The following is a 27,333-nucleotide window of genomic DNA, read 5'->3' as shown; positions in this document are numbered from 1 at the left end:
ATTCTGCTCCATACGAGCATCCTCCTACTATATTACTTGAGCTCCCCATTTTAGCATATCCTTCTATTCCTTTCTCCCTCATGTACTGATCTAGCTTTCTCTTAAATGCACCTATGCTATTCGCCTCAACCACTTCATGCGGCAGCAAGTCCCACATTCTCACCACGCTCGGAGTAAAGAAGTTTCTCTTGAATCCTTTGTTTGATTTATTAGTGACTATCATCGGGACATAGAAGATCCCATGGCACATTTGATAAAAGAGCAGGGAAGTTCACCCAGGTGTCCTGGGACAATATTTATCCCTCAGCTAAATCACTGGAAGCAGATGGTCTGTTCATTATCACGATGCTATTTGTGGGGCCTTATGTGTGCAAATTGGCCGGCGCATTTCCCTCTGGTACTTCATAGGTTGTCAAGCACTTCGGGACGTCCTGACCACTGTTCCCCCTGAGCTGCCGGGCCGCACTGTTGCTTAACAGAAAACAGAGAGTCGGGACAAATGGGTCATTTTTCGGTTGGCAAACAGTAACTAGTGGGGTGCCACAGGGATCAGTGCTGGGGCCTCAACTATTTACAATCTATATTAATGACTTGGATCAAGGGACCAAGTGTAATGTAGCCAAATTTGCTGATGATACAGAGATGGGTGGGAGAGTAAATTGTGAGGACTGCGCATAGGAACCCTCTATGGAGCTGAGCCTCAGGGAGGGAGAGATAAGATTGGAGAGGGAAAGCGAGTAAGTGGGAGGAAGGAGAGTAGGAGAGTGGAGAAGGGGGTGAGGAGAGAGGGGATCGGGGAAAAAGGGAATGGGGGAAGGGGATGGGGAGGGGCATGAGTGGGGGAGAGGCGGGAGGGGGGAATGGAGGGGAAGAGACTGGGGGAGAGAGCGTGGGAGAGAGACAGGGACATAGAGAAAGAGGGATAGAGAGAGACAGGGACAGAGTGTGAGACAGGGTCAGAGGGAGAAAGAGACAGAGAGAGACTGGGGCAGTGGGGGAGAGAGATAGAGGGGGACTGAGGGACAGAGAGAGAGAGCGACACACACACAGGGACAGAGAGAGAGAGAGACAGGGACAGACAGAGAAAGAGAGACAGGGGCAGAGAGATAGAGACAGAGAAATAGAGAGACAGGGACGGAGGCTCATATTTTCGCCATCATTGAGCACCGTTTTTTTGGCGCCCGGCGATTTCTTTGGCGTAATGGTTCAGTGTAAATTTTCATCAAAGTTTTGGTGCTGGTGCCGACCATCAGCACCAGTTTTTGGCGCCAGATATTTTGGCGCTGGTCTACGTAGAAAAGTGATTCTGCGCCATTTCTGGCCATTTAAGCCATTATCCACATCACTGGTTTTTTAAAAAAAACGGCACAGAGACTTTAGAGATCGTTTTTAAAATGCCTACCGTAAGTTAATGAAATAGGTGCTGGCCGGCTGAAATCCCTGGCCGCAGGTCCTCCACGCCAGACTGAACAACAAACTTCAGGTAAAAATAAACCAGGCAAAAATAAACTTCCAAAAGAGCCTTTTCCATCGAAGAACAAACTCCAGGCACATTGCAAAATAAACATCCAGAAGAGCCTTTTCCACGCACCCAACCCGACCTGTTGCAATCCCTGGCCGAAGATCCTCCACGCCAGACTGAACAACAAACTCCAGGCACGTTGGAAAGGATCACAGTATATAGAACCTGCCCGTTTCATTTAAACTTATTTTTTTTTAAACTACATATTTTATAATAAAGTTAACAGCATTCACTAGATTATTTTTGATATATTTTGATGCCTTTATTACAAATTTTATATATTAGTGCTTGTAGTTTCAAGTTAATGAAATAGTTTTCTTAACTTTACCCAGTTTGGTTACAACACAGGAGGCCATTTGGCCTGTTGAATCCGTGACATCAGCTAGAAAGATATTCTAGTGCTGGATTAAAAAAATAATGTACAGGATTCTGGTTAAATGTATAAAATAAATATGTTTATTAAATATTTGTATAGTACAGTTGTACTTAGCTTAACTTATCTTTTAACTTTAATAAATTTTGTATCAAACTTTTCAATGAAGAAACAAACAAACAAGCCATCTCTCCTCCCCCTTAGTGCTGTGCACCACTCCTGCCCCTGTTACTGCCTCTACCCCTATCCGTTGTTGTAGACTTTTGCTTCCTCGCCCCGCTGACTCACAAGATTTTTTCTGTTTTCTTTCTGACAGCGCGTTTGTTGTTGGTTGGTTGCGACAGGGACAGAGCTAGCAGACGTCATTGTGGAAAGCCCAGGTTCCTCTTCGGACTCTTCTTCAGCCTGTGGATCAACCCCTGACTTTGGTCTGGGGGTTAGAATGTTAGTGGCAGCAATGACAGCCTGGATGTGCTCGCTTATTGCTGCTACTACCTCTGACATCCCCTCTCTCATCTGTCCCGACAGTGTTGCTACCTCTAATGACAGTCCCGCAATCTCTCCCCTCACCTCACCCATTCCTCCAGCCTGTGTTGCTACTTCATGGGCTAGAATTTGCAATGTTTCACCGCCCGGTTTCTTGGTGGTATTGGCCATTTTGGGCAAGAACCAGGTCGGCGAAAAATTCCCCAGCTGAGGCATGCTGGCGGTTTCGAAGTCCTGCTGGGAAGAGGATGCCGGCTTGCATCGTCCACAGATCGCCCTGGAGCGATCTTTGACTGAGCAGGGACTCGTAGGTAAGTATAAAACTTTGTTTTAGAAACCGCCCACGAGGATCAGCGGTGCTGGGCGGTAGGTAAGTAGGTCTGCAAGTAAAAGGTAAGTGATTGGGTTTTTACTATTTATTTTCAAAATTTGTTGGGGTGATTTAATTTAAAAGTGTCTTGGGAATGTTTTTTGGATTTTTTTAGTTCCGTTTTTTTGAAAAATTATTTTAATTTTTTTTTTGATGTTAGACCCTACCCACAGCCTCGGTGTAAATTTTTATAGATTTTAAAATTTTTCGCCCATTTTCTTTAGGCACCGCCCAATCTAGCTGAAATTGCACATTTCTGCCCAGATTGGGGGTGTAAGGCCCATATTTTTCCCTGGGTGGATTTTAACATTTCTTTTCGGGACGTTATCGCCAGCGATAATCTTCCCAGCATTAGTGTTTTTTTTAGGTGGCAATCGGGCGCTGGTGGGCTGAAAGGAATTTCTAGCCACAAGTGTCAGTCCCCAAGTGGCAGGCTGCAGATCTCCCCTTATGAGCCGGCATATCTCAGTGATAACCTCTTTGTGGAAACGCAGTCTCCGAAGGCAGGTAGTGTCGGGCAAGTCGAGGTAAGACCGCTTGTCCCTGTACTTGCGGGGGGTGGGGGCGATGCTGGGGGTGTAACGTCTGGTCCTCCTCATCAGTTTGGCAGGTCTTACATTGGGCACATAATGCTGTGGAGCGTACCTTCAGCCATGTCAAGTCTGCAACATGTAATTGGTCATCAAGAGAGGCTGAGAAAGGACAGGCCCCATTGCAATAGCTCTCTGTTTTCCACCGATTGGTCACAAAGAATGAATGTCCCGACGAAGACACCTATTAAGTTCCAATCGTTCACAATATGGTAAAGATGTTTGTACAGATGTTCACATCACCTCCAAATACCTCCAGAGTACATCCGAACTCCCCTGAGGTTGAAGCAGAGCAGCCTTTTAAAGAATGCGACATGTGATGTAGAACATAGCGTCCATAACACTGTGATTAGTTCCGGTTAGTTCCACTTTTTCCGGGCGCTTTTTTGGGTGAGCGATATTGTGGGCAATACGTGTGCAAGGTGGTGAAAGTGACGCTGGGTGATCTCATGGCCGTTAGTTTCAGCAAATGTGATCTTTACGATAAAAATGTGAGCGGGCGGTATTATTGTATCTCGGCATTAATTCCATGCAGAAGCTAATGCTGGGCGATATTATGGGCATTGATTTCGCCCATTCTGATGATTCCATGCAAAAAAAGTGGGCGCGTAGTATTATTTTTTCCTGGCGTTATGCGGAAAGTAACGCTCGGCGATAAGTTTCCGAAAAATGCCCGTCAATTTCGATTTTGTGGCTAAATGGGCAATATATTGGCGTTTCCGTCATTTCAGTGGTAAAATGGATGTTAAGTGGGCGTTTAGCATGCAAAAAAAGTGGAAAATCTAGCCCATAGAGAGAGCGACACCAACAGAGAGAGAGATAGAGACACAGAAATAGAAGGACAGAGAGTCACCTGTCTATCGGTGCGAGGGACCTTTATTCTCAGGGGACTCTCACATCCCAGACTCTACGGGCTAGAACCTCCACTTTTGTGCTTATCACCCATTTCTGGCGTGGACGGTAAAAAAGGGTTTTCAGATCACCGGCTTCTCGCCCATTCTCAAAGCACATAGTTTCCATTTTTGAAAATGGGCGTCACCGTGAACGGTATCAAATGGGCGGTAGTGTTAAATTTTTTTGACCTTCTGCCGTAAAATGAGACCATCCTTAGCAACGGCATGGCAACTGGATTCTGGAGGACAAGGCGCAGAAAAGGAGACAGAGAGGGAGCTCAGAGGGACTGAAGGTGTGTCTGTGTGTGGTGTGGCTGCTTTGGGAGGAAGGAGGGAGACTTTAGAGCTTCACAGCAAGTAGGCAAACAAAAATTAGCTGTTAACAGCCATATATTTGACTGAATAATGGAGAGAGAGGAGGAGGCATCACAGCATGCTGTGGAGACTGTCGCTGGAGAGAGCAGTGTGGGAGAGGAGCACATTGGAGGGCGCAAAAGAGGTTCTCGGATGAGGCAGGAGGTCGAATTACGCTGGGGTGATTTGACACAAGGAGGGGGTGAGAAGCCCACCCCAAAGGCATACCAGAAGATATGGACTGAGATAAAAGAGGTGGTCTCGTCGGCGACCAACGAGGTGCGTGAGGGCAACCAATGCCGCAAACGATGGAATAACCCTGTGGGATCCGCAAAAGTATTACATTGATTTACATGTACTTATGTATTTATATAATTTGATTTGTAACAGTCATGAGTGACTATCATCAGATGTGAGGTCTTTCACTTTTACCGGGAATGTTTTACTCAAAGCCTGTGGTCACGGTGCACGTCTTTAGGTAAAGAAGGATCATTTTCATAATAATGATGATTACATCTGTTGGTTATGTGTTGTATCAGTGTCTGTGAACGTACCTAGCAATGATATCACGCAATGATCTCATGCCATGTCGTCCTGTCACCTTTTACAGAAGAAGCTATCGACGATGAGGTCCATGCAGAGGTGAACAGGTGGAGGCCACCAGTCCCCAGCTACATCACTGACATGGAGGAGCATGTGCTCTCACTCGTGGGGAAGCACCCCCGGACAGCCACGGATGCATCTGCAGACCCTGAAGTGATGCCACGTGAGTAAAGCTTACACCATTGCGTAATGTAAAGTCAATAGATGCCACACCCACTCAAAGCTGAACATTCATATATGATAGATGATTTCTAAAATTGTCATGGAAATAATGATGGCCTAATGAAAATCATTGGAATGCAAATGTGTTGGTGGTCATGAAACGTAATGTCTGCGATGATTTTGAGAGCGGTGGTGCTTTTGTCGTGCATATGCTGTGTGTAGCGCTGGACTCACCTTGTGACCCTAGCACTAATAACCTAATTTGTGTTTTTCAGCTCAGCCAGCAGCGCGGCCCCAGGCAAGGTCACAGAGGCCAGAAGGTGGGGGCGCGGAGCAGGAGTCGACGGACAATCCTACATCTGGTGCTGAGGAGCTCCGATTCTCACCCATCAATCCGTTGGGTCTGTTCTCCATTGATGAGGGCGCGGATTTCGAGGAACCTGCATCGCCACGCTCCAGAAGCCATTCCATCCCTAGGCCATCTAGTGGTCCTCCCGTCATTCCCACCTCCACTCTGGAGGTACCGGCCCTAAGCACCTAGCCACAGGGCACTCCATTTGTCCCCAGGACGGTGCCGACCCTGCGGAGGTCCCATGGACGCGGCAGGTCTGTTCCACGAATGCCACATGACAGCGGAGAGATGATACAGTTGTCCAGGAGAACTGTAGACATTGATGACCAGCTCATCAATGCATTGGGGGACATATCCCAACAACTAGCCACCATGACCGAGTACATTCCATGGATGGCGGAGGTCCTGGATGCGATAGCCAGGAACACTGTTGCCACAGACCTCCCAGTGATCCCCGAGCGCGGCACTCCACCCCTAGGTTCCAGACCACCACTGCGAACGACGGATGAGAGCAAGGACCAAGATCCTGCTTCTGCATCAGAAATTGTTGTCCCCTCGGCATCCCCCGCTCCCGTACCCATGCAACGACCGCTTCTGCCTTCACCCGCCCCAATGAAACATCAACTGAGGAGCTCCTCGGCCAGGTGCTGTGGAGCAAGGAGGGGGAGGGGTAGAGGTGGGGAGAAGAAGGGGAGGGGGGAAGAAAAGTGAGGTGCATGTCCGCAGGTGATGGCGGTGTTATATCTCCATCTGGGTGTATGCAATTTGTTGCAATGTATGGGGGCTATGGACCACGCTCCAGCTTTGCCTTTGTATTCTGTGTTGCTGGACATGTTGAACATGTGATTGATGTCAACGGTGGAAAAAGTGGGGTGTGCGTGGGGGTACTTATGATTTCAGACCAATGTTGGTATAACATTTATGTTGTTGAACATAACTTTGTTGTGCATTGTCTCAGATAGCTGCACCATTACACACTGTTGATTCCTAGGTTCCCCCTTGGCTGTGACATCACCTTTCAATTTCTTTCTACTTCTTTTTTTGCCTTTTCTCCCCGCTGAAGCTGCACAAAAGCATGTCAGTTGAGAAGCGGGTGTTCGTGGCGTTGGTGAGGCCTACAAAAGGCCCAGCGGCAGCGAGAGGCAGCGGCAGTCGAGAGGCGGGAGTTCGGGGATTCGGAGAGGCCTATAAAAGGCGGGGCTTGTGCAGCTTCAGCGGGGAGAGAAGGCAAAAAAGAAGTAGAAAGAAATTGAAAGGTGACGTCACAGCCAAGGGGGTAAGTGATTGGCTGCTGATTGGTGAGTAGCTTTTCTCTTTTCTTTTCTATATCAGTAAGTAACCGTTAGCCTTGTTGTTGCCAGATTAAGTTTATCTAGGGGTTAAGTCAATGGCAGGACAGCTCGGATATGTGTTATGCTCCTCCTGTACTATGTGGGAAGTCAGGGATGCTTCCGGTGTCCCTGACGACTACGTGTGCGGGAAGTGCATCCGCCTGCAGCTCCTGACGGACCGCGTTGTGAAACTGGAGCTGTGGGTGGATTTACTCTGGAGCATCCACGATGCTGAGAATGACGTGAATAGCACGTTTAGTGAGTTGGTCTTACCGCAGGAGAAGGGTACACAGCCAGATAGGGAATGGAAGACCAACAGGAAGAGCAGCGCAAGGAAGGTAGTGCAGGAGTCCCCTGCAGTCATCCCCTTGCAAAATAGATAAACCGCTTTGGATACTGTTGAGGGGGATGACTCATCAGGGGAGAGCAGCAGCAGCCAAGTCCATGGCACCGTGGGTGGCTCTGCTGCACAGGAGGGCAGGAAAAAGAGTGGGAGTGCTATAGTGATAGGGGATTCAATTGTAAGGGGAATAGATAGGTGTTTCTGCGGCCGCAACCGAGACTCCAGAATGGTATGTTGCCTTCCTGGTGCAAGGGTCAAGGATGTCTTGGAGCGGGTGCAGGACATTCTGAAAAGGGAGGGTGAACAGCCAGTTGTCGTGGTACATATAGGTACCAACGATATAGGTAAAAAACGAGATGAGGTCCTACGAGACGAATTTAGGGAGCTAGGAGTTAAATTAAAAAGCAGGACCTCAAAGGTAGTAATCTCAGGATTGCTACCAGTGCCACGTGCTAGTCAGAGTAGGAATCGCAGGATAGCTCAGATGAAAACGTGGCTTGAGCAGTGCTGCAGAAGGGAGGGATTCAAATTACTGGGGCATTGGAACTGGTTCTGGGGGAGGTGGGATCAGTACAAACCGGATGGTCTGCACCTGGGCAAGACCGGAACCAATGCCCTCGGGGGAGTGTTTGCTAGTGCTGTTTGGGAGGAGTTAAACTAATATGGCAGGGGGATGGGAACCTATGCAGGGAGACAGAGGGAAATAAAATGCAGACAGAAGCAAAAGCTAGAAAGGAGAATAGTAAAAGTGGAGGGCAGAGAAACCCAAGGCAAAAAACAAAAAGGGTCACTTTACAGCAGAATTCTAAAGGGTCAAAGTGTGTTAAAAAGACAAGTCTGAAGGCTCTGTGCCTCAATGCGAAGAGTATTCGGAATAAGGTGGATGAATTAACAACGCAGATAGCAGTTAACGGATACAATGTGATTGGCATCACGGAGACATGGCTCCAGGGTAACCAAGGCTGGGAACTCAACATACAAAGGTATTCAGCATTTAGGAAGGACAGACAGAAAGGAAAAGGAGGCGGGGTGGCATTGTTGGTTAAAGAGGAAATTAATGCAACTTTAAGGAAGGACATTAGCCTGGATGATGTGGAATCGGTATGGGTGGAGCTACGGAATACCAAAGGGCAGAAAACGCTAGTGGGAGTTGTGTACAGGCCACCAAATAGTAGTCATGAGGTTGGGGACAGCATCAAACAAGAAATAAGGGATGTGTGCAATAAAGGTACAGCAGTAATCATGGGCGACTTTAATCTACATATTGATTGGACTAACCTAACTGGTAGCAATGCGGTGGAGGAGGATTTCCTGGAGTGTATTAGGGATGGTTTTCTAGATCAATATGTCGAGGAACCAACCAGAGAGCTGGCCATCCTAGACTGGGTGATGTGTAATGAGAAGGGACGAATTAGCAATCTTGTTGTGTAAGGCCCCTTGGGGAAGAGTGACCATAATATGGTAGAATTCTTTATTAAGATGGAGAGTGACAAAGTTAATTCAGAAACTAGGGTCCTGAACTTAAGGAAAGGTAACTTTGATGGTATGAGGTGCGAATTGGCTAGATTAGACTGGCAAATGATACTTAAAGGGTTGACGATGAATAGGCAATGGCAAACCATTAAAGATCATATGGACGAACTTCAGCAATTGTACATCCCTGTCTGGAGTAAAAATAAAACGGGGAAAGGTGGCTCAAACGTGGTTAACAAAGGAAATTAAGAATAGTATTAATTCCAAGGAAAAGGCATACAAATTAACTAGACAGAGCAGCAAACCGGAGGACTGGGAGAATTTTAGAATTCAATAGAGGATGACAAAGGGTTTAATTAAGAGGGGGAAAATAGAGTACGAGAGGAAGCTTGCCGGAAACATAAAAACTGACTGCAAAAGCTTCTATAGATATGTGAAGAGAAAAAGATTAGTGAAGACAAACGTAGGTCCCTTGCAGTCGGATTCGGATGAATTTATAATGGGGAACAAAGAAATGGCAGACCCATTGAACACGTAGTTTGGTTCTGTCTTCACAAAGGAAGACACAAATAACCTTCCGGATGTACTAGGAGACCGCGGGTCTAGTGAGAAGGAGGAACTGAAGGATATCCTTATTAGGTGGGAAATTGTGTTAGGGAAATTGATGGGATTGAAGGCCGATAAATCCCCAGGGCCTGATAGTCTACATCCCAGAGTACTTAAGGAAGTAGCCCTAGAAATAGTGGATGCATTGGTGATAATTTTCCAACAGTTTATCGACTCTGGATCAGTTCCTATGGACTGGAGGGTAGCTAATGTAACACCACTTTTTTAAAAAGGAGGGAGAGAGAAAACGGATAATTATCGGTGGTGGGGAAAATGTTGGAATCAATCATTAAGGATGAATAGCAACGCATTTGGAGAGCAGTGATCGGATTGGTCCAAGTCAGCATGGATTTATGAAAGAAAAACCATGCTTGACAAATCTTCTGGCATATTTTGAGGATGTAACTAGTAGAGTGGACAAGGGAGAACCAGTGGATGTGGTGTATTTGGACTTTCAAAAGGTTTTTGACAAGGTCCCACACAGGAGATTGGTGTGCAAAATCAAAGAACATGGTATTGGGGGTAATGTACTGACGTGGATAGAGAACTGGTTGGCAGACAAGATGCAGAAAGTCGGGATGAACGGGTCCTTTTCAGAATGGCAGGCAGTGACTAGTGGAGTGCCATTATTATTAATGATTTAGATGATGGAATTGAGTGTAATATCTCCAAGTTTGCAGATGACACTAAACTGGGTGGCGGTGTGAGCTGTGAGGAGGACTCTAAGAGGCTGCAGGGTGACTTGGACAGGTTAGGCGAGTGGGCAAATACATGGCAGATGCAGTATAATGTGGATTAATATGAGGTTATCCACTTTGGGGGCAAAAACACGAAGGCAGAATATTATCTGAATGGCGGCAGATTAGGAAAAGGGGAGGTGCAGCGAGACCTGGATGTCATGGTTCATCAGTCACTGAAAGTTGGCATGCAGGTACAGCAGGTGGTAAAGAAGGCCTTGTTGGTAGAATGGTATGTTGGCCTTGATAGCAAGGAAATTTGAGTATAGGAACAGGGAAGTCTTGCTGCAGTTGTACGTGGCCTTGGTGAGGCCCCACCTGGAATATTGTGTTCAGTTTGGGTCTCCAAATCTGAGGAAGGACATTCTGGCTATTGAGGGAGTGCAGCGAAGGTTCACCAGACTGATTCCAGGGATGGCTGGACTGACATATGAGAAGAGACTGGATCAACTGGGCCTTTATTCACTGGAGTTTAGAAGGATGAGAGGGGATCTCATAGAAACATATAAGATTCTGACTGGACTGGACAGGTTAGATGCGGGAAGAATGTTCCCGATATTAGGGAAGTCCAGAACCAGGGGACACAGTCTTAGGATAAGGGGCAAGCCGTTTAGGACTGAGATGAGGAGAAATTTCTTTGAGTGACCTGTGGAATTCCTTGCCGCAGAGAGTTGTTGATGCCAGTTCATTGGACATATTCACGAGGGAGTTAGATATGGCCCTTATGGCTAAAGGGATCAAGGGGTATGGAGAGAAAGCAGGAAAGGGGTACTGAAGGAATGATCAGCCATGATCTTATTGAATGGTGGTGCAGACTCGAAGGGCCGAATGGCCTACTCCTGCACCTATTTTCTATGTTTCTATGTTTCCTTAACATGAAAGGGTTAAATACAACTTAACATCAATCAACGTAAACTTTAACTGGCATCAAGGTGATGGGCACCATTGATGTCTGAGCTGCACATACACAGCAGTGTGTGTCACTCACATCAACGCTCTTTCAGGTAAATCGTTCAAATTTCAGCTCTTCATGTAAGAATGGGATTTTAAAAATGTCAGCCACACCGTTGTCGTTCGTTCAGAACAGTTCCACTTTTTTTGGGCGGTTTTGTGGGCGAGCGATATTGTGGGCGATGTGTGTGCGAGGTGGGGAAAGTGACAGTGGGCGATCTCCTGGGCTTTAGTTTTGCCAAATGTGCTCTTTACAACAAAAATAAGTGGGCGGGCGATAGTATTGAATTTCGGCGTTAATTCTGTGCAGAAAGTAACGCTGGGCGATATTATGGCCGTTGGTTTCACTCATTCTGATGATTCTGCCCAAAAAAAGTGGGCCGGCAGTAATATTTTTTCCCGGCGTTAACCACATGGGGAAAGTAACGCTCGGCAATAAGTTTTCTAAAAATGCCCGTCAGTTTCCATTTTGTGTCAAAATGGGCGCTATATGGGCGTTATACATCATTTCAGTCGTAAAATGGGCATTAAGTGGGCATTAAACATGCAAAAAAAGTGGAGGTTCTAGCCCTATGAAAACTTTGTTGCTCCTGACTCCGACTTCCCACTAATCTGAGTACATACGCTTTATCCCTCTGACTCATACTTCCCAATCCATTTCCAATTCAACAGGCTACATCCAATTCCATACAATCTTATTTTTGATAGCAATAACATCTCTCCATGTTGGGGAATTGAACCCCGGTATCCCTGGTTATAGCTGGGCACACTGAGCATTATATTAATGAGGAAATAATGTTAATGACCTGGCTAGGAGTCAAGCCCCCATAAGCTCACGAAAGGCATTAACCGCTTAGAGTGAGACTGGAGGGGTCAACTGCTCCTTTCAGGGATTAATCAATTACTGTGGGACTGGAGGGGTAGTGCACTTCCTTCAAGAATCATCCACGTAGTCTGGGACTGAAGGGAGGCAGGGTATCTTCCCCGAATGGCACGATTAGGTTTTTTCCTCAATCCAGAATTTTTTATGGTTATCAATCCACAAATTGCCAGATTTTTTTGAATTGTGGGAATTGAACACCATCCAGTTCTCATCCAGTCCTATTGCCACTAAAGTTCCATACCCAAGCTGTGAGCACTTTGTTGGGCATCTTTAGCAGTCCAGAGCCGGCACTGAGTTAGAAACCAGAAATGGGAGTGTGATATCAAAGGAAGTTGTGCTGAACCTTTAAAAATCACTGGTTAGGTCTCAGCTGAAGTGTTGTGGCCAATTCTTGACATCACATTTTAGGAAAGATAAGAACATAAGAACATAAGAAATAGGAACAGGAGTAGGCCATACGACCCCTCGAGCCTGCTCCGCCATTCAATAAGATCATGGCTGATCTGATCATGGACTCAGCTCCACTTCCCCGTCTACACCCCATAACCCCTTATTGTTTAAGAAACTGTCTATTTCTGTCTTAAATTTATTCAATGTCCCAGCTTCCACAGCTCTCTGAGGCAGCGAATTCCACAGATTCACAACCCTCTGAGAGAAGAAATTTCTCCTCATCTCTGTTTAAATGTGCGGCCTCTTATTCTAAGATCATGCCCTCTAGTTCTAGTCTCCCCCATTAGTGGAAACATCCACTCTGCATCCACCTTGTCAAGCTCCCTCATAATCTTATACGTTTCGATACGATCACTGCTCATTCTATTCGAGGCCCAACCTACTCAACCTTTCCTCATAAGTCAACCCCCTCATCCCCGGGATCAAACTAGTGAACTTTCCCTGAACTGCCTCCAAAGCAAGTATATCCTTTTGTAAATATGGAAACCAAAACTGCACACAGTATTCCAGTTGTGACCTCACCAATAGGTTATATAGCTGTAGCAAGACTTCCCTGCTTTTATGTCAATGTGTCAATGACTTGGAGATGGTGCAGAGATTTACTAGAATGGTACCAGAGATGAGAGACTTAATTTATGTAGCAAGACTATTGAAGATGGGGTTGTTCTCCTTAGAGCAGAGAATGTTAAGAGGAGTGTAAGGGCAAGATTGATTATCAAAGATGTTATCTGGCTATTGTGAAGGCACTGAGCTGGCTAAACAAGAGGTATGCTTAAAACCACACGTATGCATAAAACACAATAGAGCTATGAGATGACCACTCATTGACCTCGAGCTCAAGGGAGCAGTAAAAAAATCCAAAGAGGAACTAATACAACCATATAACAATATAAGGCGAGTGACACCTGCAAAAAGGGAACAAATGGGTATTCGATCATGCGTTGGTACAACCAATCACATCACTGTTAAGGTCGTGTCAAAACCTGTATAATTAAGGTGTAATTTGAACAGTTCGGTGGAAATCCTCTCTCAGGCGGCTGAGAAGTGAGATGCTCCCCCTGCACGTGCTGGAATAAAAGATGGTTGAAACTTATCCATGGTCTGTTGAATCCGGGCTTGTTACGAGAGGAGATGGGCGATTCTCCCCATCAACTGGCATAGTTTGCAGGATACAGACTCACTGACCCAAAACGATGTGAGCTGTTGGCGTGAGTACCTTTTAAATACCACCTACAAGTTAGAGTTGAATGACTGTTTACGGGAAAGGAGGAAATCTGTAGAAAGAACAAATAAACGAGCCACGGAGAGGACAGAGACCAAGGAATAAGGATGATTTGGGGTTTGAGTAGGCTCTAACACGGTCAACCGGGGCGCAGTACTAACGAACAAGTATCGGTCAGGAGATGTGAAGGAGGTACAAGAGTAGCCCACTAAGGGAAAGGTAGCCCCTTAGTGATCTTAGAAATGGCCGGCGGATACAACTAGGGACCCGAGCGATCTGTAGGGAAAATGCTAGCAGATAAAAACATGAAACTAATTGAAGGAATGAAGAAAAAGGGATGGCAACCAGACGACCCAACAGAGAGGCAGGCGAAGTGGTGGGAGTGCCAGCCAAGAAATAAAAGGGACCAGGCTCATAGATTAGTATTAGCCTGCTATCGGGAACAAAATAAAAAGATGGAAAGAAAGGATAAGATAATAAAGGAACTAAAAGCTAAAATAAAAAAGATGGAAGAGGCGGAAGTAAGCAGTAGGAATGGTACAACATGTGCAGCAGTAACTGGGTGACCTACAGTGCCACCTACCCCACTGCCTACCAATATATCCCCCACTGGAACTTTTAAGTGAAGAAATTTTGTGCATCTGTAAAGCATGCACTCCCATGTTCCGTCACCAGGGAGCTCATCCCCTGAAGTCCCAAGGGATCCCAGCATCCCTTGGGAGCACTGTATTTAAGCCGGCCCCAAAGGCCCGTTCCTCACTATGGAGTGTCTTATTAAAGACTGAGATCACTGTTATTTTAACCTCCCTGTGTGCAGTCTCATCTGTGTTAGGAACACAAGAACTGGCGACGAGAATACGAATCCAATGCAAAGATGCAGCAAACTGTGGGCATCCTGGAGAAGTTCTCAGAGGGTGAGGACTGGGAAGCCTATGTCGAACGGCTAGACCAGTACTTTGTGGCCAACGAGCTGGACGGAGAAGGAAGCGCTGCAAAAAGGAGAGCGGTCCTCCTCACAGTCTGCAGGGCACCGACCTACAGCCTCATGAAGAATCTTCTGGCTCTGGTGAAACTTACAGATAAGTCGTATGAGGAGCTGTGTACACTGGTTCGGGAGCATCTTAACCCGAGGGAGAGTGTGCTGATGGCGAGCTTTCGGTTCTACACGTGCCAGTGATCTGAAGGTCAGGAAGTGGCGAGCTACGTCACCGAGTTAAGGCGACTTGCAGGACAATGTGAGTTTGATGGCTACCTGGAGCAAATGCTCAGAAACTTTTTTGTACTGGGCATTGGCCACGAGACCATCCTACGAAAACTTTTGACTGTAGAGACACCGTCCCTCAGTAAGGCCATTGCGATAGCACAGGCATTTATGTCCAGCAGTGATAACACCAAACAAATCTCTCAGCACACAAGTGCTAGCAATGTTCATAAATTAACTGGAACTGTGTTTGCGAGCAGAAATGTACAGGGCAGAAACCACGAGTCTGCAACTGCCAGCAGGCCTCAATGATCCAGATGACTCGGAGTCCCCAACAAAGGATGAATGCAAGGCAATTCACACCTTGTTGGCATTGTGGAGGCTTCCATTCAGCCTATTCATGCCGCTTCAAAGGGTATGTTTGCAAGAGCTGTGGAACAATGGGGCACCTCCAATGAACTTGCAAACGAGCTGCAGGCTCTGCAAAACCTGCTAACCACCACATGGCAGAGGAAGATCGGTCCATGGTGGATCAAAGCAATTTCAAGCCTGAGAGAGAGGAGGCAGATGCTGAAGTACACGGGCTGCACACATTTTCGATGAAATGTTCACCTGTAATGCTAAACGTAAAATTGAATGGCTTACTCATAGCCATGGAACTGGACACTGGCGCTAGCCAATCCATCATGAGTAAAAAGATGTTTGAGAGACTGTGGTGCAACAAGGCATTCAGACCAGCCTTGAGCCCCATCCACACGAAACTAAGAACGTACACCAATGAGCTTATCACTGTCCTGGGCGGCGCCATGGTCAAGGTCATCCATGAGGGCACGGTGCATGAACTGCCAATCTGGATTCTCCCAGACGATGGCCCCACAATGCTTGGAAGGAGCTGGCTGGGCAAAATCCGCTGGAACTGGGATGACATCCGAGCACTATCACATGTCGATGAGGCCTCATGTACCCAGGTTCTTAAAAAATTTCCTTCCTTTTTGAGCCAGACATTGGAAACTTTTCCGGGGCGAAGGTGCGGATCCACTTGGAACAGAGGCACGACCCATTCACCACAAGGCGCGAGCGGTACCTCACATGAAGAGGGAGAGAGTGGAAATCGAGCTGGATAGGCTGCAACGCGAGGGCATCATCTCCCCAGTGGAATTCAGCGAGTGGGCTAGCCCGATTGTTCCAGTACTCAAAAGTGATGGCACGGTCAGGATTTGTGGCGATTATAAAGTAACTATTAATCGTTTCTCGCTACAGGACCAATACCCGCTACCTAAGGCAGACGACCTATTTGTGACGCTGGTAGGAGGCAAGACGTTCACCAAGCTCGACCTGACTTCGGCCTACATGACGCAGGAGCTGAAGGAGTCTTCGAAGGGCCTCACCTGCATCAACACGCACAAGGGAATGTTCATCTACAACAGATGCCCGTTTTGAATTCGGTCAGCTGCAGCGATCTTCCAGAGAAACATGGAGAGGCTACTCAAGTCGGTACTGGTCACGGGTCGGGACACCGCCAAGCACCTACAAAACCTGGAGGAGGTCCTCCAGTGACTGGATCGTGTAGGGCTGCAGCAGAAGTGGTTGAAATGCGTCTTCATGGCAACAGAAGTGGAGTTTTTGGGGAGAAAGATCGCGGCAGACGACATTCGGCCCACAGATGCCAAGACAGAGGCTATCAGGAATGCGCCCAGGCCACAGAATGTCACAGAGCTGCGGTCATTCTTGGGACTCCTCAACTATTTTGGTAACTTCCTACCAGGGTTAAGCATCCTCTTAGAGCCCCTACATGTGTTATTGCATACAGGTGATTACTGGATATGGGGAAAAACCAAGTAATTGCTTTTGAGAAAGCCAGAAACATTTTATGCTCCAACAAGCTGCTTGTATTGTATAACCCGTGTAAAAGACTTGTGCTAGCATGTGATGCGTCGTCGTACGGAGTCGGGTGTGTATTACAACAAGCTAACGTTGTGGGGAAGTTGCAACCTGTCGACTATTCTTCCAGGAGCTTGTCTAAGGCCGAGACGGCCTACAGCATGATTGAGAAAGAGGCATTAGCGTGTGTGTTCGGGGTAAAGAAAATGCATCAGTACCTGTTTGGCCTCAAATTTGAGCTGGAAACCAATCACAAGCCCCTCACATCCCTGTTCGCTGAAAACAAAGGGATAAATACTAATGCCTCAGCCCACATACAAAGGTGGACACTCGCGCTATCAGCATATAACTATACAATCCGCCACAGGCCAGGTACCGAGAACTGTGCGAATGCTCTCAGTCGGCTACCATTGCCCACCACGGGGGTGGAAATGGCGTAGTGTGCAAACTTGTTGATGGTGGCGCAGCCCGCAGACTTGTTGATGGTCATGGAAGCGTATGAAAATGATAAATCACCTGACCCGGCCCGCCAGATTAGGATTTGGACCAGCCAAGATCCTCTGCTGTCTCTAGTAAGAAACTGTGTACTGCATGGGAGCCGGGCCAGCATCCCCGATGAAATGCATGAGCCAATCAAGCCGTTCCAGCGGCGAAAGGACGAGCTGTCCATTCAGGCAGACTGCCTGTTGTGGGGTAACCGTGTAGTGCTACCAAAAAAGGGCAGGGAGATGTTCATCTCGGATCTCCACAGCACACACCCGGGTATAGTAATGATGAAAGCGATAAAGATAGCCAGATCCCACGTGTGGTGACCCGGTATCGACTCTGACTTAAGAGTCCTGTGTACGGCAATGCAGCGTGTGTGCTCAGTTGAGCAACGCACCCAGAGTGGCACCACTAAGTTTGTGGTCTTGGCCCTCCAGACCATGGTCGAGGATCCATGTCGATTATGCGGGCCCGTTTCTCTGTAAAATGTTCCTGGTGGTGGTGGATGCTTTTTCAAAATGGATTGAATGTGAAATAATGTCGGGAAGCACCACGACCGCCACCATTGAAAGCCTGAGGGCCATGTTTGCCACCCACGGCCTGCCTGACATACTGGTCAGTGACAACGGGCCATGTTTCACCAGTGCCGAATTTAAAGAATTCATGACCCGCAATGGGATCAAACATGTCACCTCGGCCCCGTTTAATCCAGCCTCCAATGGGCAGGCAGAGCGGGCAGTACAAACCATCAAACACAGCCTTAAACGAGTCACAGAAGGCTCACTCCAAACCCACCTGTCCCAAGTACTGCTCAGCTACCGCACGAGACCCCACTCACTTACAGGAGTGCCCCCGGCTGAGCTACTCATGAAAAGGACACTTAAAACCAGACTCTCGCTGGTTCACCCCAACCTGCATGATCAGGTAGAGAGCAGGCAGCAGCAACAAAATGTAAACAATGGTCGCGCCACTGTGTCACGGGAAATTGATCTGAATGACCCGATGTATGTGCCAAACTATGGACATGGTCCCAAGTGGATCGCGGGCACGGTGATAGCTAAAGAAGGGAATAGGAAGGTGTTTGTAGTCAAACTAGACAATGGACAAATTTGCAGAAAGCACCTGGACCAAACGAGGCTGCGGTTCACAGACTGCCCTGAACAACCCACAGCAGACACCACCTTTTACGAGCCCACAACACACACCCAAAGGATCAACGACACCACGCCGGACCAGGAAATCGAACCCATCACGCCCAACAGCCCAGCAAGGCCAGGCTCACCTAGCAGCCCTGCAGGGCCAACAACATGCCAGCCCAGCGAGGGCACAGCCAACACACCAGAAGAGACATTTGTACCGAGGCGGTCCACTAGGGAAAGAAAGGCTCCCGGCCGCCTCACCTTGTAAATAGTTTTCACTTTGACTTTGTGGGGGAGAGTGATGTTGTGTATCTGTAAAGCGTGCACTCCCATGTTCCTCCACCAGGGAGCTTATCCCCTGAAGTCCCAAGGGATCCCAGCATCCTTTGGGAGCACTGTATATAAGCCGGCCCCTAAGGCCCGTTCCTCACTCTGGAGTGTCTTATTAAAGACTGAGGTCACTCATACTTTAACCTCCCTATGTGCAGCCTCATCTGTGTTAGGAACACAATAGAAATAGAGAATAGTGGGGGACCAGAGTTGGATGAGTTGGCCGATAAGGCTCGCAAATATAATCCAGACTATGACGATTGGGGAAGAGAAGGTGGGCCTCCCCCATACCAGAAGGTACGGATAGCCCCGATCAAGGTAGAATCTGTACCCGGCACCCCAGCTGTCCCAGCGGTACCGGCTGCCAGAGGCAACCTTGGCACGCCCGCAATAAACGCTATGACGCCTCAGATAAAAACCACCTATGTATCACTGTCACCCGGGGGCACATTGAAGTTATTACAAATGTTATCCAAGTTGGAGAGGAGATGAAGTACTGAAGATTTTTTGCAGAAAATATGGAAAAGAAAAATATGCCACAGCCTTCACAACCGAGATGTGGAAGCGTTAGTTAGTAAGAGCACAAATGACTGAAAAAAATGTGGCAACAGTTGGGACAACGACACTTGGTGTGCGATGATAGCCCCCACCATTGCGCAGTCGGAGGCAGAATATCAGGCGTTTAAAGCAAACGTAACTTGGGTAGCAGGAGCAATACCCATAAACTGGGGAATAATCATGAGGGTCACTCAAAACAAGGGGCAATCCGCACATGACTATGAAGAGCGGAAATGGTTGAGCTTCCAAGTGTACTCGGGAATACTGAACCCCAGCAGGGATAATCAAGCATTCCTAAAAATATACAAAGGCGGGTTGAGTACTGCACACCAAGACATATTAAAAACAGGGCTAGTCATAATGCAAAACTATGACGGCTTGTCCAGACTGGCGTCTGAGCTGGATGCTACTCAGAAAAGGAAAGTAGCTTCGGTAGAAGCGCATGTGGCCGCAGTGGCAGCAGCTGCGGAAGGAACGAGTGAGGAAGGAAAACTACACCCAGCCCCCTTGACTTGTTTTCATTGTGGAAAAGATGGCCACTTTAGTGGAGAGTGCCAGCAGATAAAAGCGGCTCAAGGGAGGGGTGGACAATCAAGGCCGAAGTGCCAGAACTGTGACAAATTAGACCATACAGCGAGGAAATGCTGGGCTAAGGGGGAGGGGCGGAAGGACAGGGACCCGGCAGATTAGAGGAGCCCCAGGAGGAGAACCACCCCTGACCAAGAGAGAAGTGGTAGCGCTCCTTAGAGAAGCTCAGCGGACTCTGCGACCATCCCCCCAGCAAGAGACGCTTGCTAACGAGGATGTCATTAAGTATGCTACAGTTGGCAGCCACTCAATAGGGGCTACTGGCCCCTGGTGAAGATGTGGGACCACAAAGAGAAGACCCAAGAATGTTTGTTAGCGCAGTGTTAGGAGGCTGGCATTGTGGGATGCTGATAGACACGGGAGCGTCAATATCCATAAGTAATCTAGACTTACCCCTTACTAAGGAAACGATCAGCATGCAACGAGTGGGAGGAGGTAACAGAAAGGCAACTTTAAGTGAAATTGTACTATTGGAAGTACAGGGGATAATACGACCCACCCAGTATTGGTGCTGCCTCAATCCCGAAGGCACCATATTAGGATAGAAACATTAAGGGAAATAGGGGTATTAATAGACCCCCAGAGTAACCGAGTAGTCTGGGGAGACGAGCACCAAACTCAGTGTAAATTTAACCACCCGGGCCATCAGCAGCATCAGGTGCCTGGGATCTGTCCAATAGATCCCGAGTGGGAAACAAAGGGTGCTTGGGGAAGTATATGTCAGTTATACCCTGCCCTATGGGCCCAACACAAACAGGACTGTGAGTTGGTGGGGCCCGGGGCAGTCAAGATCCCAGGCCCAGAACATAAAGCCCACAGGCAACACCCGCTGAAGCCCGATGCTGAAGCAGCTGTCCTTCAGATAGTGAAAGAATTGGAAAGGCAAGGGGTGGTGAGACAAACAATAGCTACAAACAACTCACCAGTATGGCCGGTAAAGAAACCAGACGCCTCATATAGGCTGACAATGGACTATACTGTCTTAAATAAAGTTACACTCCGGGAGTACCCGATAGTGGCCAGCCCGACAACGATTTTCAATGGCCTGGGCCCGGAACATAAAATATTCACCGTATTGGATATAGCAAATGGATTTTGGGCCATACCCTTAGACAAAGGGTCACAAGGGAAGTCCGCCTTCACTGTAAAAGGAAAGCAGTATACATGGACTAGAGTGCCCCAAGGATTCCATAACAGCCCAAGTATACTCCACCGGACACTGGCTGGGGTCCTGGAGCCAATAGATGTAGGGGAAGGAAGTATCCTCTTGTAATATGTGGACAACATTCTTATAGCATCCGCCACGGAGAAACAGCAGGTGCTGGCATTGACCACGGTGCTTGGGGCTTTACAACTGGCAGGGCTGAAAGCCAGCCCAAAAAAGGCCCAGATAGGGAAGGGCCAAGTCACATACCTAGGGTACGTAGTAACACATGGGAAAAGGCAGATGCCCGAGGATAGGAAGGAGGCCATTACTACGATGCCAAAGCCAGGGACCGTAAAGGGTGTCAGACAGGTATTAGGACTATTTCATTACTGTTGGAACTTTATCCCGGGATATGCAGAAATGGCTCAGCCCATACAAGATTTGGTAAAAGGGGGAATGCCCTCCCAGGAAATGGTAGACGTCTGCTCCGAATAAGCGGCATTTCAACAGCTGAAACAGGCCCTTCTGAGCGCCCCCGCCCTGGGACTACCAGACCAGAATAAGCCCTTCCACATTTATAATCACCACAGCAAAAACCACTATAATGCGGTGGTGACCCAGTAACATGGGGACAGGTAACGACTGGTGGTGTATTACTCCACTAAGCAACAACCTGTAGCTGCAGGATTATCTAGATGTGTAGCCACTCTCGACTGCGCAGCCTGGGCAGTCAGAATTAGTGAACCCATAGTAATGTCAGGACAAATTATCCTACATACGCAACATATCCTGGTAGAGCTACTAAACACGGGGAGACTGAGAACAATGTCAGACGCAAGAGCGACATGGGAAGCGGTACTAATACCCCCGAGCAGCACAGTAACAATAGTAAAAGATAGCAGTAACAACCCCGCAGGATGGATCATTACAGAAGGCCACGTTCATGAACGTAACCCGATCGAGGGGGCAGAGGAAAGTAGCTCGATAAAAGAAGAGCCACTCGAGGGAGCAGAAATGGACCTTTACGGAGACGGGTCCCATCTATACATCGACCGAATGCCCCAAACAGGGTGGGCAGTAGTAGATGGTGAAGGGCAAACACGGGGAGTTGGGCAGTTAGAAGGGAGCCTCTTGGCCCAAGTGGCAAATTAGTCGCCATAACAGAAGCCCTCAAATGGGAAAAAGGTAAAAGAGTAAATATATATACAGACAGCCAATACGCATTTGGGGTGGTCCACGATACTATGGTAGCCTGGTGTCGGCGAGGTTGTATGACATTGGGGAGAGGACCAATTTGACATGAGAACATAGTTAAGGAACTGGTAAAGGCTTCCCTCCAGCCCCAGGAATGTGCAATAGTACAGATCAAAGCCCATAAGAAAATTACTGACAGACATCAGCAAGGGAATGCATGGGCGGATGAGGCAGCTAAGCGAGCGGCAGAAGTAGGGGGCCTACGGGCTAAAATAAGCGCCTGTGCATTTGGGCCGGAAGTAAATATGTTTGAAGTACAGGAGGCAACCATACAGCAGGATAAAGATGAATGGCAAAGACAGGGAGCTAAACAAGGCGCGGATGGAATCCGGAGGAAAGATTGTAATATGGTAGCCCCAGAGTGCATACAACAAAACCTATTGACAAAATCTCACTGTTTGAAAGGGTGGTAGAGGCAGAAACCCTCACCACATTTAAAAAAATAATTGGATGTGCACTTAAAGTGCCATAACCTACATGGCTGTGGACCAAGAGCGGGAACGTGGGATTAGGCTGGATAGCTCTCGGTCGGCCAGCGCGGACACGATGGGCCTAAACGGTCTCCTTCTGCGCTGTAAATTTCTATGATTCTATGCTGCCTGACCTGAGTATTTCCAGCATTTTCTGTTTTTATTACATACTAACCCTTAATGTTCGGCTTCTTGCGCCAGGATTCTGGGCTCCCGCTGCAGCTCCTGTGATTCGAATCAATGCATAATCTGATGTTTATTTTAGAAAAATTGAGCTGCAATGTATCTGGTTACAGAATGCTGTGGGTGGGCCTTTTGTCCGCCCGTTCGGACAATTTTAATGTGAACAGAATAAACCCGAATTTAGACGGGATTGTAAAACCGTGTCTGAAATTTATGATGGGTAATGTGGAATTGAGACATTGTAAAGGCGTTGTTGGTCTTACAAATATATTGGCGGGCTTTTCAAATTTAAAAATACGTTTGGGGTTTGACAATTTAGTGCCGTTACTTTCAGCCCTTTTCTCATTGCGGCCTGTTGATTGGGCTGTTCATGTCACCAGAGAGTGATTGCCCAGTGAGAATCAGGACAGAGGGACCAATCACAAGCGCCTCCACCGCATTCCTCCTGAAGGTATAAGAAAGGTGAGTGTCGGAACAATTCCTCATTCTTTGTGTGTTTGTGAGATTGTGGAAATGTCGGAAGAGGAAAAGGTGCCGGGAACGTTCGGGCCAAGGCCAAGTCTAAGTCTCGCTCATTTTGAGCCGGACTGCAGTTCCCGGTGGGCCGTGTTCACAGGCTCCCTCGAAAGGGGAACTATGCTGAGCGTGTGGGTGGCGGAGCCCCGGTCTATCTGGCTGCTGTGCTCGAATACCTGACCGCTAAAATCCTGGAATTGGCCAGCAACGCGGCCCGCGACAAGAAGACCCGCATTATTCCCAGGCACCTGCAGTTGGCCGTCCGCAACGACAAAGAGCTCAACAAACTGCTGGGAGGAGTGACCATCGCTCAGGGCGGGATGTTGCCCAATATCCAGGCTGTGCTGCTGCCCAAGAAAACCAGCGCCGTAAGCTCCAAAACAAAGTGAAGCAGCGAAACTTTAATAACCCAAAGGCTCTTTTCAGAGCCGCCCACAGTATCGGTGAAAGGGGCAGGTTACCGTCTGAAGCGAGTCACATTTTTAAGTCTGTTTTAATCACTCCGGATGTTTGCCTCTAGCCATTATACTTCGGTTCTGTACTCACAGTCGCTCTCCTCCAGTTAACGGTGGATTATAGTTTGTCTGAATTCCACCACTTTCGATCTAAAATACCAATCTGTTCTGGCGTATTAATGGTTGCTGTATGAATAGCTTGGGAGATGAATTAATTTAGTAATAAAAAGGCCTGATGTAGTTCTAGTCTTAACACCGTAAGTGGGGGAAGTCTTAGAATTTGATCTTTGGCACAGTAAGCGGGGGCAGGAATATTAACGGGCTCCTTTCCTAAACATTACTTTTTCCTCAAATCTACCTTTTACCCCCCTCCCCCTCTCCACTATCCCCACAAAAAGCTGCCGGTGATTAGTGAGACTGCGATGTTTATCATTAATATCCCAGCAAATGAATCGGACAGAGGACGCAGCAATGTATCCGGCTGTTCCAGATCTCGGTGTTGCACCCCTGTAAGTACAGTTCTGTGGCACCACATAACCATGTCGCACCGAAAGTTAATGAGCAATACATAATAGTATGCCAGCAGGCGGTTGCATCTCTTTCGTTTGCGGATTTGGTGGCTCTTAAAAGAGCCGTTGTTGCACTTGGTGTTGGAGGGTTTAGGCGCGCTCCCCGCGGATGCGGCGGGCCAGCTGGATGTCTTTGGGCATGATGGTGACTCGCTTGGCGTGGATGGCGCACAGGTTGGTGTCCTCAAAGAGCCCCACCAGGTAAGCCTCGCTGGCCTCCTGTAGGGCCATGATAGCCGAGCTCTGGAAGCGAAGGTCGGTCTTGAAGTCCTGTGCGATCTCTCGCACCAGGCGCTGGAAGGGCAGTTTACGGATGAGCAACTCGGTGGATTTCTGGTAACGGCGGATCTCCCTCAGAGCCACAGTGCCGGGTCTGTAACGGTGAGGTTTCTTCACTCCGCCCGTGGCTGGAGCGCTCTTCCGGGCCGCTTTGGTAGCCAGCTGCTTGCGAGGAGCTTTCCCTCCAGTCGATTTGCGCGCTGTCTGCTTGGTTCTGGCCATCGTCCGAAGAGATTGTACAACAAACTGGAGCAGGCAGGATTAATGTGAAGCCGGTTCTGCCGCCGCCTTTTAAAGGGACTGTGAGGGACCGCCCCGGGGCTGTGATTGGCTACAGGGTCTGAAGGACCGCCCCGGGACTGTGATTGGCTACCGCCCCCCCCCCCCGCCAATCAGGGACGAGCTGACAGTCAGAAGGAAACGGCGACAATTACGGGTCCCTGATTGGCTGAGTTCAAATTTGTTATCATTTTCAAATCACCCGCCAATTTCAATGTAACAAATAACGGAGTTTGAGCATAAGCCTGTTTGAGACAACAAATAATAACCTCCCTTTTATAGTCCCGGATTGCCGGCGCTATTTTACAATCAGGTTTTAAATCGGCTCCTTGTTCGGTTCTGTCAGATGGGGAATGTTCCTCACTTTGTGCGCTCCTGTAAAACGGCTGATGGGGAATCGGCAGCACGTCTTAGATCTCCCGATTAACATTCCCATTGGCCGCACTGGCTGCCGACTCGCTTTCACCCGCTCTACAATATCGGTATTTAAACAATAAATGTGCGGAGAGCCGCAGTGTGTCCATGTGAGACTGCTCTCGCTGTCTTTACACCCAGGGCGGAAATGTCCCAGGTAAAACACACACACAAATTCTCACTATTTCCCGAACCATTGGCGAGTGTTCGGGAAATCTAACCACATTCATAAATATCTTGAACCAATTACCATCACAATATATCCCCGCTCGCGTTCCCAGGTCACTGCTCTCTCTGTGAGGCGTTGGGTGGCTCTTAAAAGAGCCTTTGTTTTGTGCCGAGTAGAAAGGGTCGAATGGTTTAGCCGCCGAATCCATAGAGAGTGCGACCCTGCCGTTTCAGAGCGTACACCACATCCATGGCAGTGACAGTCTTACGCTTAGCGTGTTCAGTGTAGGTGACCGCGTCCCTGATCACATTCTCCAGGAAAACCTTCAACACCCCGCGGGTCTCCTCGTAGATCAGACCCGAGATTCGTTTGACACCACCACGGCGAGCCAGGCGGCGGATGGCTGGTTTGGTGATGCCCTGGATGTTATCACGAAGCACTTTACGATGTCGCTTGGCTCCGCCTTTGCCCAAGCCTTTGCCTCCTTTACCTCTGCCAGTCATGATCGTTATTCACTCAAGTCGCTGCTGAATGAGAAAAAAAACTGCTTCTGGCTCCTTTTTATAGAGCTGACCCCGACCTGACTGAGAAAGCGTCAGAGTGAGAGAACCCGGGAGGGGAGGATACAGACTGAGAGTGACATCAGAGAGACTGGGAGGGGAGGAAACAGAGCAGAGAGCAACCTCTGATCTTCCAGCTCCACCTCCAGTTTTCTCCAACCGCCAGTTTCAAACCGTTTATTGTCAGCGCTCCTCACATTTGAAAATAGAAATTATATGCTCACCGCCCCTCAAGCTTGTCTGCGTTTCCCTCTGCTCAGAAACTGAGGGATATATAACAGTAACTTGTGTCCTACCCATCCCATCCTGAGCACCCAGAGACTGCGATCAGAGACTAACAGAGATACACTGTATCAATCTTAAGCTTCGTGTCGGATTCCCCATATTACGTTCAATAACGGTATCCCAGCTACATGTACAGCACGACAGAGACAGGCAAGTAGCAATCTTACACTTACCGACAGTGTATCTAGAAATTAAAAGTATCACACCTTTATGTACAGAACCAGAGAGAGAGAGACAGTGCATATCAATTACACTGCATATCAATGTGTCCATATCATGCTCAATAACAGCATCCATACAGTACAAGAGAGAGCAGATAGCGACAGAGAGGGGACGAAAGGAAAAAGAGAGAGGCAGAGAAGGGCGGTGAAAGACAGAGATAGTATCAGTTCCAGACTGACATGTAAATTCCCGTTCGATCCAGAAAGAACCCATTGGAGAGGCAGAAGATGCAGTCTCATTGCACAGATCTCTTACCAGACACATTATGAATCCCACACTGCGGGAAAGTACCAGAGAGTGAGAAAACAATATTGTATCTTTAACCATCTCATGCCTGTTGTACTCGCTGCTGTTTTGCAGGTCAGGACGGTTCGGTATTACTCTCATTGTCTTTCACTCTGATTTAATTAATGTGGGACAATGGCCGTCAGATATTAACTTCTGCATGGTCCCAGATAACACTCCGACTCCTTCGTTCCTCTAATGTTTCCGCAGGATTGCTATCTGAAGATGGGCTCATTTCGAACAAACATTCTGCAAGGAATGATCCCAACTTGAGCATCTTAAATGGGAACCCCCCGCCCCTCCCCCGCTTTAAACTTTCTCTGTCCTTTCCCACCAGGCCCATTTTCTTTGCTCAGATTCTG

At 48.0% G+C, this 27,333-nt stretch overlaps 2 protein-coding genes and 1 pseudogene across 2 annotated transcripts; 1 reads left to right on the top strand and 2 right to left on the bottom strand.

The window, feature by feature from the left end:
- The window catches only part of LOC139272666 (uncharacterized), a 45,525-nt pseudogene extending 21,682 nt beyond the window's left edge, over nucleotides 1–23,843 (top strand).
- Nucleotides 23,844–24,568: 725 nt separating this feature from the next.
- Nucleotides 24,569–24,979, bottom strand: LOC139272665 (histone H3-like). The gene has a single exon (XM_070888747.1). It carries the CDS (start codon nucleotides 24,977–24,979, stop codon nucleotides 24,569–24,571), a length of 411 nt encoding a protein of 136 aa, XP_070744848.1.
- An 831-nt stretch (nucleotides 24,980–25,810) lies between these two features.
- LOC139272664 (histone H4) lies at nucleotides 25,811–26,122 on the bottom strand. Its single transcript, XM_070888746.1, has one exon. It carries the CDS (start codon nucleotides 26,120–26,122, stop codon nucleotides 25,811–25,813), a length of 312 nt encoding a protein of 103 aa, XP_070744847.1.
- Nucleotides 26,123–27,333: the final 1,211 nt, after the last annotated feature.

This window comes from Pristiophorus japonicus, chromosome 9 (assembly GCF_044704955.1).
Source record: "Pristiophorus japonicus isolate sPriJap1 chromosome 9, sPriJap1.hap1, whole genome shotgun sequence".
NCBI lineage: Eukaryota > Metazoa > Chordata > Chondrichthyes > Pristiophoridae > Pristiophorus > Pristiophorus japonicus.
This window is presented reverse-complemented; position numbering and strand designations above follow the sequence as displayed.

Coding starts and splice junctions, on each gene's coding strand:
- LOC139272665 (XM_070888747.1), bottom strand. CDS start 24,979: ATGGCCAGAACCAAGCAGACAGCGCGCAAATCGACTGGAGGGAAAGCT.
- LOC139272664 (XM_070888746.1), bottom strand. CDS start 26,122: ATGACTGGCAGAGGTAAAGGAGGCAAAGGCTTGGGCAAAGGCGGAGCC.